The 16,907-nt window shown below is 36.5% G+C and overlaps 2 protein-coding genes across 3 annotated transcripts in view; one reads left to right on the top strand and one right to left on the bottom strand.

Moving 5' to 3' along the window:
- Positions 1-16,642, top strand: part of LOC148939443 (facilitated trehalose transporter Tret1-like) — an 86,018-nt gene extending 69,376 nt beyond the window's left edge. For both annotated transcript variants that reach the window (XM_089106592.1, XM_089106593.1), the window contains exon 4: positions 15,116-16,642. In XM_089106592.1, the coding sequence (XP_088962718.1) occupies positions 15,116-16,528 (1,413 nt within the window). In that variant the 3' untranslated portion in view covers positions 16,529-16,642. The remainder of the gene's footprint in view (positions 1-15,115) is intronic.
- On the bottom strand, positions 216-9,289 carry LOC148939445 (uncharacterized). The gene is made up of 3 exons (XM_089107225.1): positions 8,778-9,289; positions 4,785-5,113; positions 216-554 (listed from the first exon to the last, which is right to left on the bottom strand). Exons 1-3 carry the CDS (start codon positions 9,277-9,279, stop codon positions 216-218), a joined length of 1,170 nt encoding a protein of 389 aa, XP_088963351.1. The 5' UTR covers positions 9,280-9,289.
- Positions 16,643-16,907: the final 265 nt, after the last annotated feature.

Raw genomic sequence — 16,907 nt, forward strand, 5'->3', positions numbered from 1 at the left:
ACAATGTGATAAAAAGTGGAGTAAAGAGAAAAAAGAAGAAAAATAAACACACACAGCACTTAAAGTAAGATAAACAAATAAAAAGAACATTCAGTTAAACAAACAAATAATAATAATATATTTCTTACCACTTACAAAAGGGAAAAAGTGAAGTACCAGGAAAGAAAACAAAAAACTACAAATAAGCAATAAATACACAAAAAAGACACAACGGCTTAGCTAAACAGGTAGATAAGACGATGGTTAGAGCCAAGACGGATTGGTGCATTGTCAATTAATTTTGAACTTAATTTTTCAACTGAAAGAACAATATCTGTTGCCTGATACTGACTCATTAACCTCCGGTTCTGGAATGATCGCAGTAAATACAGAAAAAACTTGCAATAGTGATAGTAATCCGTCTTGGCCCTTTTTACGTCACCTTTGTTCAGAAGCATATATACACCAGAGCAAAATAACACGGAATGTTCGCAAAAAATCGAGTTCAGCTTTGTTAGCGCTTGTCGCCGGAAATGTCCACGATTTCCAACAATTTTAGAATATCCCAGTTTAAGCTTATTCTTAACATCACGAATTGTCTGAAACCGAAAAGAACTTAGTGAATTGCAGACAGAGATCCCGAGCCATCGAAAAGAGGTGACTTGAGGTATAGAAACAGAGCTGCAATCCAAACGATGAGACAAACTAATTCCATTAAAAATAAGATATTCACATTTATCAAACAGTTCGTGGTAACGAACTGTAAGTAAGGAGCGACCCGGCTCAATGGTAACCGAAACTCTAGAAAACGGTATTTTGATACAAATAGATACATTAAAGGAATCAGATTTTAATGCTGATTTCAAATATATAAGTTTCATCAAGTTTAGTTCTACCCATCAAACGTTACGCGCCTGAGAAAATTTGGCTGATTTTCGAAAAAATGGGGGAAGGCCCCCTAAAAACTATAGAACCCTTATGATAATAACACCATCATATTCCGCGGATCAGAAAACCCTGCTGTAGAGATTTGAAGCTCCTATGTCCAAAAACGTAGAATTTTGCATTTTTTGCCAGACATAAGATCACGGATGCGGGTGTATTTGTTTTGTTTTTTTTTTTCCCAGGGGTGATAGTATCGACCCAGTGGTCCTAGAATATCGTGGGAGGGCTCATTAGAATAGAAATTATAAGTTCTAGTGCTCTTTTAAAGTGACCAAAAAATGGAGGGTAGCTAGGCCCCCTCCCGCGCTCATTTTTTTCCCAAAGTCACCCGATCTAAATTTTGAGAGAGCCCTTTTGTTCAAAATGTTCAAAAACATTATAAATTTGTCTTATAGAATGACTTAATCCCCTAAAGTTCCCGGAGGGAGGGCTGAAAGTTATGAACTTTACCCAATGTTAACATATAGTATTGGTTATTGGGAAGTATACAGACGTTTTCAGGGGAGATTTCTCCTGGTATTGGGGGGGGGGTGGTTCGGAAGTTATTTGGGAGGATCTTTCCATGAAGGAATTTTTCATGGGGGAAGGGACATTGCTATGAAGGGGACGCCGGACTTCCCAGCATTATTTAAAAAAAGATCAAAAATAAAATATAAAAAACAAGTTTTTCAACTGCAACAGCAGCAACATCAAAACTTTAAACGAACAGAAAATATTATATATATGATTGGGTTCACCCCCTAGTCAATACCTCACTCTTTAAGACAGAGATTTTTTTGTACTTTAATAAAAGCTATTTATTCTAATTAACTGCCTTTGTGATTAAGTTGTCATTTTTAAAGAATTGGAACAAAATTCGAACTTTAACTTAAAGAGCAAGGTATTGACTGGGGGCCAAACCCTCTAATATACTTACTAAAAATATATGAATATAGAAGTTCTTTACGTAAGTTAATTCGTAAGTTACGTATATTTATTACTAATAAAAACGTTCTTAAATAAAATTAAACAGGTTTCAAGAAAGCTATTTAACCAAATAGAAGTAAAATAATATGCAAATTTTGTTTTAATTATTCATGTACGGTGAGCCAAGATCAAAACCTGCATTTATTCAAAAACGTTCAGAAATTAAATTAAAAAAAACAAGATTTTTTTAACTGAAAGTAAGGAGCGAAATTAAAACTGAAAACGAACAGAAATTATTCCGAATATGAAAGAGGCTGTCCCCTCCTAAATGCGTCGCTCTTTACGCTAAAGTTTGACTTTCTCACAACTATATTTTTTTTTTAAACAACGAAAAACTTTAGCGTAAAGAGCGAGTCGTTGAAGAAGGGACAGCCCCTGTATATATAGAATAATTTCTGTTCGTTTTAACTGTTAATGTTGCTCCTTACTTTCAGTTAAAAAAAATTGTTTTTTTTATTTAATCAACATTAAGGAATAACCCAATACTTTCAAATGCAGCGGCAACGGATCGGACAAAACGCGCTAAACCAAACTCAGTTCGGCTAATAAAAAGCAAGTCGTCAGCATAAGCTAAGTATGATACGTCTGTGAATTCCATAAGGCAAGAACAATACCAGACAAAACATGTTGAATAGAAGCAATAAAGATACGGGGAGAGAGAACTCCCCCCTGCCTAACTCCACACTTAACTGGTATATGTCCTAAAAAATACCATCTTCCTGATTTTAATCTTAGATATGAATTTGAATACCAAAAATTTAGAACAAGAATCACAGACGCATTCACACCTAGTTGACTAAGAGCATAGAAGCTTGGGCATGGCAATTACTAACGAATGCTTTAGATATATCAAGGGTACAAAAATGAAGACTATAGCTATTTCGAGTGGCTTCCTTAATAAGCTGCGCTAAAACGTGGTGAGTATGTTGACAACTCAAACCTGACATGAATCCAAACTGGTTAGCCTCATAATTTCCAAATTCATCGATGTGTGGAAGCAATACATACTCAAATAATTTACTAAGAGTACAGGCGACAGTAATCGGCATATACGAATTACATGAATGTAGATCTTTTCCTTTTTTTTAGTATAGGAATAATGCTTCCACATAAAAATGAATCAGGGACAATAGACCTAGAAAGGCACATTTGAAATAATAACTGGGGATGCAATACAAGTTCAGTGGAACGTGGATCAAGATGAGCCGCACAAATACTATCAAGGTCACAAGCCTTTGACTTCAACTGTCAAAGAGATTTCACAATATTAGATTTTTCAACAGGAATAATTTGTATTTGGCTCACCCTATTAGGAAGAACCTTTGCCAGTAAAGCCTAAAAACGACTATGAACAGCATAATTAATCCCGGAAAAAAAACGAGTGTAGTGATTAATCCACGAAAATCTTGGAATAATATCAATGGAGAAAAAATCTTCGAGTTTTGATGCATTCAGCACACTTTTCTACTGTTTACCATTAAACGTGAATTCAGTGCCCGAAAACCGAACTGCACAAAGATGACACTTATAAGCCGATTTTGTTTTCTGCTTGATGCTTAAAACTTGCCACTAGAATGTCTATCGCAAACAGTCCACAACTTTAACCGAAACTTGGCTTGGTTCTAAACTTTCTTAAGTTCTGGATCACATTTCCAAAAAGTCTTGCGGATGTTAAGTCGCACACGAATAAACTTAACAGCTATTGCTTCAGCTTGTTTAATTGAAGAGATGATATTTCTATTGCAAGCATTTAGCTGACCACAGACATCACTGATAAAATAACCGGCACCAAGAAGATGAAAAGGCACAGATATATTTGATAGCAGCAAAGCAAGCATCAAAAGATTGAGGGGCCAATTTGCATTACCCCAGTCATGTTTGCAAGTCCATTTTTGAGGCTTAGGAAGAGCACTGAAGCTGATTGTAGAGCTAATAGATAGATCAAAAATAAGAGGGAGGTGGTCATAGTCTCTCTCCTTATCGTCGACATGAACATCAGAGGAATGAAGAAGGGGCGAACACACACAATGGTCTAAATCAGAAAATGCACCACTATTATGGATATATGAGCACCTGCAATATTTATTTATAATCCTATGTGCAGCTGGTAGAGCATTAGCAGGGTCTCAGAACGACTGGATGGTAAGTGAATGTTGCAATTCAGATCACCGGCAAGTAGCCATGAGTAGCCAAGAGATTCGATGCCACTAATTAGACCTTGTAGCTTATCACAAGACTTGGCAAAGCTCGAGAATGACTTTACCGACTTTTTATTATGCGGCAGGTAAGCATTTACTAGGACATTGTCACCAATTCTTACAGCTAGAAAGTGCTCAGATGAATGGTAGCACACCGGGGATAAATCTGCAAGAGTCTGTCTGATATAACACGCGAGACCACCAGAAGGCCTACCCCGAGTCCGTCTAGCGTTGGTACTAAACACAATGTGATCACGATTCGTTCGCAAAAAGTTCACGCTACAGGCAGGAAGCAAATATTCCTGCAGGAAAAGGACATCAAGACGGCTCTACTTTTCTTCCAGGCTTGGCACTTTATCTTTAGTCCCGTTAATGTTAAACGAACATACAGAGATTTTGCGACAGTTCATTTATGAAGGCGCCTAGTAACGTTCTTAACTTGAGCTTGGAGACGGGGACAGCGAAAATTAAATGTTACATGATCACATCCACAGTTTGCACATTTTATGGGATTTGTACAAGGGTTTTCTTGCAGTACTCATGAGGACCGGAGCATCTGGAACATTTATGGGAGGTACTGGGACAGTTAGCTATTAGATGCTCAGGAGACTTGCATTTTCTACAGCATCTTGGGATTTTCTTAAATTCGTAGACACAGATCAGTTCATATTCAACTTTCAGTCCCAATCTAAGAACCAAAATAAGAGATCCTTGATCACTAAAAGCAATCTTGACACATCGTGAATTGCCAATCCGAGTGGCTTCAATAACGCCAGAACAGTTCTTGAACAGAGATAAATCAAACGAGTCGCCAATCCCTTTCGCGATTCCGTAAAACTTCTTTTCCACAACCTTCACATCCGATCCGCGCAAGACCAAACGGGCTGAATCACAAAAGCCACTTCCCACGACACTGTCAATATTCATTATTATTCTGTCCCCCGAGGCGCGAATATTCTCAACGCATTCATGTCCGGAAATTTTATCAATCACAGCTTTTCGTTTCGACGGATTGTCAAGATCACCTGGTCGTCGCCTGAAAGCAGTTTTGCCGAATCTGTTTTTCCAAAAACGGGAGAAAAACGAGTTTGAAAATTTTGACATTTGTATCTCAGAATCGGCAATAGTTAGAGCGTTGATTTTTGTTTCAAAATTAAGAAGCAAAATCGCTTATATCGTTGTGCTTATTTTTATTGGTCTAAGGTGAGCCTTTCCTGAGATAAAACGGACTGAATATCATTTTCGGCAAAACCGCCTGAAAATGACGGAGCATAGGTAAGATATGGCGAAACGGAATCGGCTCAGCATGAATTAGAAATGCGACTCTCGGCAAAACATATTTCATCTGATAGACAAATTTTAATTTCGACAATTAACTGGGAGTTTTACAATAAAATGTAACAAAAGATCAGTGGGAGGTCTCACTTAGCAACAAGCTTCTTGGAATCTCTGGTTTTAACCTTCAGAGTATTAACGGCAGAGGTTGCTTCGGGACACGCTATGATTTCAGCCGAAGTGCTATGTACCTCAGCTCTGTTACAACTTCCAATAAGACTTTTCATGTATACCACAACTACTGCGGGCATGAAACGGTAAAGTGATTCTAAGTATTTTATTTTTGCTGTTGGCAACTCAACTGCTGTAGTAGAAGGTACAGTAGGCAGCAACCTTTCCACAACATTCCCAGCTGACACATAGGGCAATGGCCTCCTTGGGCTAGTCTCTGGTGCAGTCAGTGACATAGAATCAGCAGTATCTACACACAAAGTTTTGCAGAACAGCATTGTTTATAGTCCTTGCTATAAGTAATAAGATCTACTTTGTATTATAACGCGTTCGGGTAATCAAAAAACTTCTGCTTGGTCATTTGAATAATGACGAACAGGTCATGGGGCCGAAGAATCAAAAGCTTTTTTGTCAATTCTAGGAGCAAAAAGACTTCCTTGTGCTTCAAAGACCTCTCAATGACGCTCTGAACAGCATCAACCTCCTGAATCCTGGAGTGGCCAGGCTCAGAATACTTCATCGTCATACTCTGGACGTATGAATGCTTCTTCAGGATGTCTTGCATCATGTAGCTCATTATTTGATTACGATTTTGAGGCACACTTGAATCTGACCATGTAACCAACTTTCTGATGTCAGGATAGGTAATAAAAACCTTATCAACGATAGCACAAAGACCACTGGCAATGCCATTTTCACTTCTACCAGCAAGACATTCTGACCACAAACAACTATAAACTTTCTTGATTAGCTATCCTATATGTCTACGAAAGGTAAGATTAGTAGTTAAGTTAAAGCAAGTGATCTCTTTTTTGTAAAAAAAGGATAGACATCCCCCTTTGGCAAAGAAAAAACTTTTCCATATCAAAACACAATACGGGGTCATCCGAAGCCCTGTCCTTATCTCTTTCTTCTTTGCTTTCTAGTTTTCCTTTCACATGTTTTGCTTGAGGAGGTTTTGACCTCCTCAGATACTTCAGTACTATTTTGTTCAGCAACCTTTTTTTCTTCACAAACATCGCATTTGTCAGTTTTAGGCACATAAAATTCAAGATTAAATTTATAATTGTAAACTTTTCTGTGCATGTGTTCCTTTAAAGGCAACTTACCATCTTCCGCACACTTACTTTCATGCAATGAATGCATTTTGCTTATATTGAGTGAGGGGTCGAGGAACTTTCTGTTGGTTTTGGCACGACAGTAATAGGATTCAATGATTTGGAAGCTTTCACTTTTCTTTCTTATGTAATCGAGATCCTCTTCTTTACTTTTATTCACATGATTCTGTGGTACACTAACAGGAGGTACTTCATCACTTAAGAACTTATGACCATACTGTATCCACTTATCATTGATGTTTAGGGTAGCAAAAAAAATCCTTTGCAGACCTCCACAGTTTTCTTATGAACTGACAGGTAATAGTGGAATGTATGCTTCAGCCGAGTCTCTCTTTTTTGTTCCTTTTATTAGGTAAAGGTTTTGTTGTTTTCAAATAGTACATCCTTTTGGAATCTTTTGACAATGCCCAAAAGTTTTTAAACACAATTGGACGATCTGTCTCCGAGAAATGTTCAAAACATCTGAAAGGACACGAATGAGGGTAATTAAAGGGTTTCACTTCCTTTTCCTTTCCATGTACTTTTTAGGTAACAGGGTTCAGATAAACATTTCCAGAGTTTACTGCATTCTTTATCTGATTTTTTACCCACTTTTCCTTGTTATTTAACCTCTTTCTGACTTTTTTGGATTCATTATTTCTCGTTTCTGTGCCATCATTTCCTTCTGTGGTTGGAGACATGCTAGCAGAAGCTGTTTCACTGATTTCTCTGGTAGCCTCTGGTTCACTTTCTGTTCTATTACTTGTTCGAGTAGTAGGAGAGCTGGACTGGCCAGCATCTTCGCAGAGGGCAGTACTTTCGACTTCTGATGAAGATCCCTTACTGGGTGGAGATTCTGGATCACTTTCCACTTTCGGGAAATACGTCGGGTCAGAATCTTCATCTGAAGACAAATCTTCGGGGCTAAAAAAGAAAGCTTTATGTTCACCCATGTTACTGGAACATTTTCTAAGAATGATTTTAGTGACACAAACTAGTTCCACACCCTTTCATTAGCCTACACACAGACAGGTCAAAGAGCAACCACCTCATCTGTTTCCTTGACTGAAATCTTTGACCCAGCTTTTTCTGCCAGTCTAGAACACTAATGTGTTTCCTACTTGGGGAGCTAGTCCTGATTCAGCTGGCAAACATCTTCCTAAACGGGATGTTCATGTCAATATTGCATTCATGAGTCTTCCTAACTCTGATGAACACCCCAGATAGGCACTGTGATCCAAAATGCATTAAACAATGATAGGGGTTTGTGACTTCTTTTTTTTAACTGGTTTACCACAGGAAATTGTTATTGCAATTGACTCCCCAAAGTTTTCTTTAACTGAAAGTATGAAAAAACAATAAGTTCTATTTTCTATTCAATCTTATTTTTAGGGAGCCACTTGCAATATCAGTTTCCTGTGGTAAACCAGTATAAAAAAGAAATCGTTAACCCCTGCCAAGGTTTAATACATTTAGGATCACAGTGCCTATCTGGGGTGTTCATCAGAGTTAGGAAGACACATGAATGCAATATTGACATGAACATCCCATTCAGGAAGATGTTTGCCAGCTGAATCAGAACTAGCTCCCCAAGTAGGAAACAGATTAGTGTTCTAGACTGTTTTCCGCCCATGAACCTTCATTAGCACCTCCTTTAGAACTGTGGAAGCAAACTCCAATTTATGCTGCTATACATACATCTGTCTCAAAATATCTAATTCTTACCTGTCTGTTTCAAAAATATCTGGGGAAATCGACATTTTCAATCTCTTGGGCCTCATAATTATATCTTGTTCATCAAGATAAGAAAGATCGTCTTCTTCTTCTCCAAGGTCGCGTTCAGCAAATCAGCAACTTTCGGCAAAACGGACCATGCTATAATCCCGTATGCGATTCGGCAAAACCGCTTTAAAGAAATCGAAAAATATACGATTCGGCAAAGGAGAACTGCAAAATAAAGGCAGTTAGAGACGTCTTACAAGGACAAATAAACCATTCGAAAGGAGATTTTTTTTTACACAAGATGGTGTTTGTAACTCAGTTTCGCCAAAAATTGTTATTTTCGGCAAAACCACTTTCAGGCGACGTGGTGTCTTCGTGATAACGATTGTTGCTTTAATCGTTTCAACTGGAATAGGAGCACCATCGTCCCTTGGTAATCCAGGGGAATGTAGATCATAAGCAGTCACCTTGTCTTTAATTTGCAGTAAGGTCTGTTGAAGAGTATTAATTTTTGCCGTGAGCCTAGAATAGGCTACTGCAGGTGAAGATGGAACCTCTGTGGGAGAACGTATCAAGAAAACGAGCAGGATTGGATTAGACCCAGTTTTCATTCTCTGAATCAGTTCTAGCATATCCTTCAGGTAATTCATTGGAGCATTTGGTCCAGTACGTTTAGGACAAGCCTTCGAAATCAACAGCTTTTCTCCCAGCAATTTCTTCCCTTTCGCAATATCGGTCAGCTCAAAAAAGTCTACAGCTGATTTCAAAATAACTGCATCTTCTGCTCCTCTCTCCAAATTATACTGAAGAAAATTCAGAACAGGGGAATACACTAAATAGTCCGATGGTCCACAATCAAAGTCCATTTTCCGTACAAATTTGTTAATCCAAAAGAGTAATAAGTTTATCTGTAAAAACAAAGCGTCTACTAATGTCTAATTTCTTGCTAAGAACTAGTCAGACTAGTTTCACACAATATTGTTATAAGCGACCTTCGTTTGTTGACTGATTATAAAATAAGTTCATCAAAACATGCCAAAAAGCTTTTATTTAAAATCCAGATATATAGTACTCAATAGTATAATTTAGGAAGGATTCTTAAAAAATTCGTTTGGGGGGGGGGATCACCCCCATCGCCTCCCCCTTGTATCCATGCTTGCTTAGTCTTCTCAACATTAATTTTTCAACCTATTCATGCACCCTGAACTCTCAAAACCTCCAAATATTCATCCATTTGGCTAATATTTTTATTAAGGACATTTAAACATCTACATAATCTAAGTCTAGAAGAGATTTACTTTCCCATTTGATTCCGTGCTCTCCCATAGCCTTTGGTTTTTTGGCCAGTTTTTACATGGGATTTGCGTAGAATACTGAAACCCATGCTCCAAACACTTCTTATATACAGCAGCGTTTCTGGGGTCGGTTTGTGGGTGAAGTGATTTCTGTGTATGATCAGGGAGATACGTCACTTAATACCTTTTTAACAATCCAGGTTCTAGATCTTCAGTACACCTTAGAACTAAAGGATAATCATAAACTGCCTTTTCTGGACGTTTTAATTCTCAAAAAGTCCCCGAGTCTTGATTTATATCAAGCCTAAAGACAACGATGAGTATTTTCATTTTTCTTCCAGTCACTCTCCTTGTGTAAAAGGAGGAGCGTTTTTATCGTTAGTTTATCGTGTGCTAAGAATATGTTCTGAAGCTCATATAGTTCCAGAACTCAACTATTTCAAGGAAATTTTAATTTGTTATTGATATCCAATTAAATTGCTGGTATCCATTGTTGAGAAAAAGTTAAAAAGGCATAAAATATGCATCAACAACATGACGTCTAGCTGAAGGCATCTTTTTGGCGGGCGATAAGAAAAATTTCATTGTTTTACCCTTTGTTTCTAAATTGATCGACAAACCGAAAACAAATCAAAAACATAACCTAAATCTCGCATTTGAACATTTTAACGAAACACAGAGCTTTTTTCACCTGTGGCAGGATTAAACCAGTTCCAATCTTGGTAGTAGTATTTATTGAATCCCCCATTCCAGCGGTTGTTTGTATATTGGAAGGAGCCACCAAAAATGAGAAGAGAGGTTTTTGGAACACAAATTTTAATTCAACAAAGCCATGAAGCTGAGCCAAAGGCGCGAGAGTTTTAATTCCGCCTTGGCTCGACACGTCCGTGATAACTCAGTCAACTTCATTTTGTCTAATAGCACCTCTGTGATTAAATTAAAAGTTTCATGCAAAAATTCAGAAGGCAATTAAAATCAAGAAGCATATGTACAAGAAAGTCAATCTTAATGCAGATACTGGAAAAACTTTTTAAGTACCATTTATTATTAACCTACTTTTTCCGGTCTTTCCTATTTTTTTCACAAAATCATATTTAACAACCTAATAGGATCTCTGATTTTGTCATACCTGCTTAGCGATATGTTCAAAAAAGCTTAACATAAAATGAGTTCCCAATTGAAATTCTGAATTACAATTCAACGTGAATTTTTTTAGTTGCCCCTCTTTTCAATTGTAGTGTTTTTTTTTTTGATATTTGCTCTTTTGTATTGTCTTTTGTGCTTTTATCAGTGTTTCTTAATCTTAACTCTGTGCTGAGGACGGTTGACTGGAGATCTCGACCTAAATATTTGAATTGTATTTTTTTTTTCACTGGGTATGATTATTCTCGTTATTTTCTTCGCTAACGTTTTTTTGTCATGATTAAAATTTGTTTCGTCAAGATTAGCCAGTGTGGTCTCTGAATCACTTAGAAGGTACTATGAATGAATAAATGAAACGAAAAACAAATAAAATTAAAATGACTAAATCACATCAAATGTAAGGATATCAGATACTGTTGTGGATGAATAGATGAATACTAAAGCGAACATGAATTGAAATGAACAGTCAAGTTGAACTTAAAACACACAAGAATTACCATAAACTAAAGTAGGGTTACCGTACTCCTAAACTCTCTGAAGGGTATAGCGTGATCTGGAATTTGCTTGAAACGAGTTGTGTTCCGAGCAGTGTTTTTTACTTGCCATACCACAACGACAAAATTATATCACGAGGCTAACCAATGTTTTTGAATTCGAGTTACTAAAATTAAGAGTGGGGCTACCCTCCTCCTCCTTTTTAAACCTTCTAAAAACTTTGGGTGTCATTCGTGCTTTACTGAAAACTATGTGTATTTGAACAGTGTTGATTTTATTGATCATAAACATCAGGCATACATAAAATTACAATAATAATCTAAATTTCAGGAAAGAACAAAAATTGCTCCTTTTAGTAGAAAAATCTAGAGCTTTCAGTATAATTTTACTGTTTTTAGAAGGACGCTTTTTTCCAAAACTTTTCACTTTGATTCCATTTCATTCAAGCACACAGAAATATGATGCCTGAATAAAACATGATGATTGCCAAGTTTTGAAGTGATCTACTTCTTTTGTTGAAGCAATATTTTGAATTGACCAACCAATCAATGATTTAACAACTAGCTTTCTTTATATTTGAAAGGAACCAAACAGTTGGTGGTAAGGAACTGCTAGTAAGGCTCAATAGTAACCGAAATTCTAAAAAACGGAATTTCGATACCAATAAACACATCAAAAGAATCGGATTTTGATGCTGATTTCAAATAGGTAAGTTTAGTTTTACCCATCAAAAGTTACAAGCCCGAGAATATCTGCCTTATTTTCGAAAAAAGGGGTAAGCACCCCTTAAAAGTAATAGCATCTCAATGAAAATCACACCATCAGATTCAGTGTGTCAGAGAACCCTACTGTAGAGGTTTCTAGCTCCTATCTGCAAAAATATGGAGTTTGTATTTTTTGCCAGAAGAAAGATCACGGATGCGTGTTTATTTTTTTTCTTCTCAGGGGTGATCGCATCGACCCAGTGGTCCTAAAATATCGCGAGAGGGCTCATTCGAACGGAAATTAAAAGTTTGTGCCCTTTTTAAGTGATCCAAAAAAGTCGAGAGCAGTTAGGCCCCTTCCACGTTCATTTTTTCCCAAAGTCACCCGATACAAATTTTTAGATAACTATTTTGTTCAGCATAGTCGAAAAACGGTCGGGGGGAGAAGGTTACGTAGGAGGATCTTTCCATGGAGAAGTTTTTCATAGGGGGAGGAAATTTTCCATGAAGGGGGTGCTGGATTTCCCGGTATGATTTAAAAAACGATCAGAAATTAAATAAAAAAAACAAGTTTTTTCAACTGAAAGTAAGGAGCAACATTAAAACTTAAAACGAACAGAAATTATTACGTATATGGGGAGGGCTTTCCCCCTCTTCAATACCTCGCTCTTTATGCTAAAGTTTTTTTTAGTACTTTCATAAGAGCAATTTATCCTAATTAAGCCCTTTGTCATTCAGGGGTCATTCTTAAAGGATTGGAACAAAATTCGAACTTTAGCGTAAAGAGCGAGGTATTGACGAGGGGGTGAGCCCCCTCATATACATAATAATTTCTATTCGTTTTAAGTTTAATATTGCTCCTTACTTTCAGTTGAAAAAAACTTGTTTTTTTATATTTAATATGTTTAAAAGAAAGAAAGTATGGATAAAAAGTTTAATGCACATAAGACTAATGAAACTATATGGATTGTTTAAAGTATGATTATATTGATTACTGTGAGTCAGTTTCTGATTTTTTAATATCATAATAATAAAAGAGAGATTGTTTAACTACTTTCATTGTCAGTAAAGTGCAAATGGCTGTCTAACCCTTAGAGGGTTTAGGAGGGGGGTAGCCGTAGTTTAGTTTGTGGTAATTTATTTTCGTTTCAAGTTTAATTTAATTTTTCATTTTAATTTCCTTTTGTTTAAGATTCGTCTGAATATCCACTGCAATATCTGTTATCTTCATGTTTTATCAGTATTCATTTTAGTTTCTATTCGTTTTGGGCTCTGTTTTTCAATTCATGATAATTTCTATTTTTCAGTTTGAATTATTCTATAACTTTATTTCTGCTACTTTTAAGTTTTATTTCTGCTTTTCACTTTTGATTGAAAAACTTCGATTGTGGAAAATATCTTTCAAATTAATTTCTGTGCGTTTTTAAATAACATAGTTGTATTTGTAAATACAAAGTTTATTTACATACAAATAAAGTTTTTACTTATAAAGTTCTTTCCATTTTTTTGCTTAAGAACAAAAAATTTGGATTCTATTTTAGATTTTTGGCAAAATTTGAATATTCCTCCAAGTTTTACTTCTGTTGTAGATTTGTGCAAAAATAAGTGAAATTCAGGCATTTGTTTGTTTATTTTCCAAAGGGAAGGGGTATAACTTTCAAAAACTAAAAAAGTAGGTCAATTATATGTAAAACATGAGAAGCAGTGGTAGAAACATACATGAAAATTATTCCAGAAGAAGGAAAAGGGTCAGAACCTTCTTCTTTCAAACGTATCTGCCTTGACATGTATAACTAATAACATCGATGTGTTCTTATCAGTGCAATCCTGTGCTTTTCGGTTGCCCTCAATCAAGAAGTGGAATCTTCTAAAAACCGAATTTTATAAGATATTCGAAACAAACCATGGTACAATCCCATTTTGCGGGCCTCTCTAAAGAAGTCCAACAAGAGATGCTACAGTCAAACGGCAGAGACGCTTTGAAAAACCCGTTTTTACAAGATGATTCAAGACACCGCTGAAACACTTTGTCTAGCGTGGTTTTAAGATATTTAAAATACTGTTTTTTGGGGTTTAGATGGGGAAAAAGGTACCTAGATTAGGTTAGGTTACATATTTAATATATGCAATGCTTTATCCCCCCCCTTATGTGCAAATATATAGCCCAAATTTGTTTCTAAACTATTATATAGTCATCCTTTTTATTTCATTAGCATTAACCAAACTTTACTTTTTAGAAAGGCCCATATAAAGGGATTGTACCCAAAGCCTGCAGTTTCTCAATGCCAACATCCACTACGCCTATCCAATACAATTCAAATTTTTCAGGGAATTAAACACAGGTATGCAGTTTCGATTTTGGGATCTTGGAGTTTGGAAGACACAAAATAATTATGTATATCTTTGTCATTTATGAAAATATTTCAGGAAGCACTGTCTAAAAATAACTATGAGTGTCATTATGAATTCCTAATCAATCCTAAAGTCACAAACGTGTCAATAGTCTAGGGAGGTTTTTCGTTTATGTCGTTTTATGGCAGTAGGGGATACAAATATAGCAGAAACTTTACTTATCTATTGCTGCCATTATTTGAATTGGAATGGTTTCCATAATGACATCATAATGATTTTCAAATGACATCATAACTTTTTTTAAACATTTCTTAGGGGAGCTTCTTTTGTTGTGCTGCCATTTGTCGTGATAATAAGGAAATTACGCAGGCACACGTCCAGCTCTAACGATCCAAAAACGTGGGACGTGTCTAGGACAGAGCACTTGAGAAACGGCTTGGTCTAGCACTCCAAATTAATTTCCATTTGTCTGATTAAAAGGGGTCCTCCCCGTAAGATAAATGTGTTTATTTATTTTCCAAGGAAAGCTTTAGTAAAATGCAACAAATAGTGGCGGTTCTTGTAATTATATTATAAAAAAAAATCAGAAAGTGAGAAAATGTGTTTTATATGGTCATTTACTGTAGAACGGTTAACAATATAGTTAATCGAATAATTTTTTTCAAAGAGGAAATTCAATGCACAAAGAAGAAATACCATTATCTCTTTTTTAGGTCCTTGCAACGTTGGCTGTTTCTTTAGGTCCATTTGCCTGTGGACTGAGCAAAGGCTATACTTCACCTGCACTTGCATCACTACAGCTCACAAGAAACAGCGATTTTACAGTATCTCCGCAAGAGGGATCATGGATTGCCAGTCTATCTGTACTTGGTGCCTTTCTTGGAGGTCCTTTTGGGGGATTCTTCATGAAATTTGGACGAAAACGAGTTCTTCTAAGTGTGTGTGCACCTTTTTCATTTTGTTGGTTGTTGACAGTATTTGCAACTAGTGTGAAAGTGTTGTATTGCGCCGCTTTCTTGTGTGGCTTCTTTTCTTCCATTATATTGCTAGTGACGCATGTTTATATCAGTGAAATTGCAACCCCATCTATCAGAGGACGCTTAGGGGCAGCTGTTAAATTATCTTCCCATTTGGGATTACTCGCAAGCTATTGCTTAGGTGCGTATTTGGATTGGCGTCGACTTGCTATGGTTATAACGGCAGCACCACTGATGCTTTTAATTGCTGCATTTCACGTTCCAGAAACACCCAGCTGTTTAATTCTTCGTGGCAGAGAAGACTCGGCAGAAAAATCTTTACAGTGGCTTCGAGGTATGAACTCAGATATTTACGAAGAACTTTCAACAATCCAAGCCAATGTGCGACGACAATGCCAAAAAACGACAATCACAAACCGAGCCTTTATGAAACGTCGCCTTATTCACCCTTTAGCCATCACTTGTGGTGTGATGGCATTTCAGCGGCTATGTGGTGCGCATGCTTTTAGTTTTTATGCTGCACCCCTTTTTAGTACAACCTTTAACGATATTAATCCGCACAGCGCAGCTGTTGTTGTGGGTGTAGTACAATTAATTGGAGCCACTGTCAGTGGCATGCTTGTTGATATTATTGGTCGCCTTCCTCTACTTGTGGCATCGAGTTTATTCATGTCAGTGGCCTTAGCCGCATTTGGCACGTATGTGTATATTGATAATACTACATTACAAGTACTTAGCCATAAATATATAGGAACAGAGTTAGCCAAACCATTGTTAAAAACGGAGCTATATTCAAGGATTCCGGTTCAAAACTCAAATTTAGACTGGGTTCCTTTAATGTGTGTTATAGTGTTTATGCTTGCATATTCTATCGGAGTTGGCCCCATTTCGTGGTTGCTCGTAGGAGAACTATTCCCCTTGGAATACAGAAATGTCGGAGGTGCTATTGCCACAAGTGTTAATTACGCATGTGCATTTATAGGTGTTAAGACTTTTGTTGATTTTCAACAATTACTAGGTACACATGGTACTTTTTGGATGTACTCTGGGATATCTGTTCTTGGACTTATATTTATTCTGCTTTTTGTTCCTGAAACTCGTGGTCGAGAGTTAGCTGAAATGGAGTCTCATGATATTATTCATGCTTAAGTACTTTGTAAAAATAAAAACTCGATTTTTCATTTTTGTCTGACTGTTTAAGATAGATATTGTTTAAAAATATAATTAGGCCTGAATTGATCTGTATTTTCTTTTTAACGACACTAAATCAAGAAATAAAAAGATGGCTTAAGTATTCTGTATTACAAATGAAATAATACGAAAAAAGTCTCACAAGGAAAAATATGCAAATATTCTTGTACTAAAGTTCAATAAAATGTATAGCCTAGATAAATCTGTGGATTATTCAACTTTTAGGAAAACGCTGACAAAGCAAAATTACCCTTAGAAATATTTCTTTGAACGATGGCTTAATTCAACAATAGCAGAACTTTTGACACTTCTGATAATCCTTTGGTTGCAATCACCA

The sequence above is a fragment of the Artemia sp. Qi Xiang Cuo genome, chromosome 21 (assembly GCF_049724085.1).
Source record: "Artemia sp. Qi Xiang Cuo chromosome 21, ASM4972408v1, whole genome shotgun sequence".
Classification (NCBI taxonomy): Eukaryota; Metazoa; Arthropoda; class Branchiopoda; order Anostraca; family Artemiidae; genus Artemia; species Artemia sp. Qi Xiang Cuo.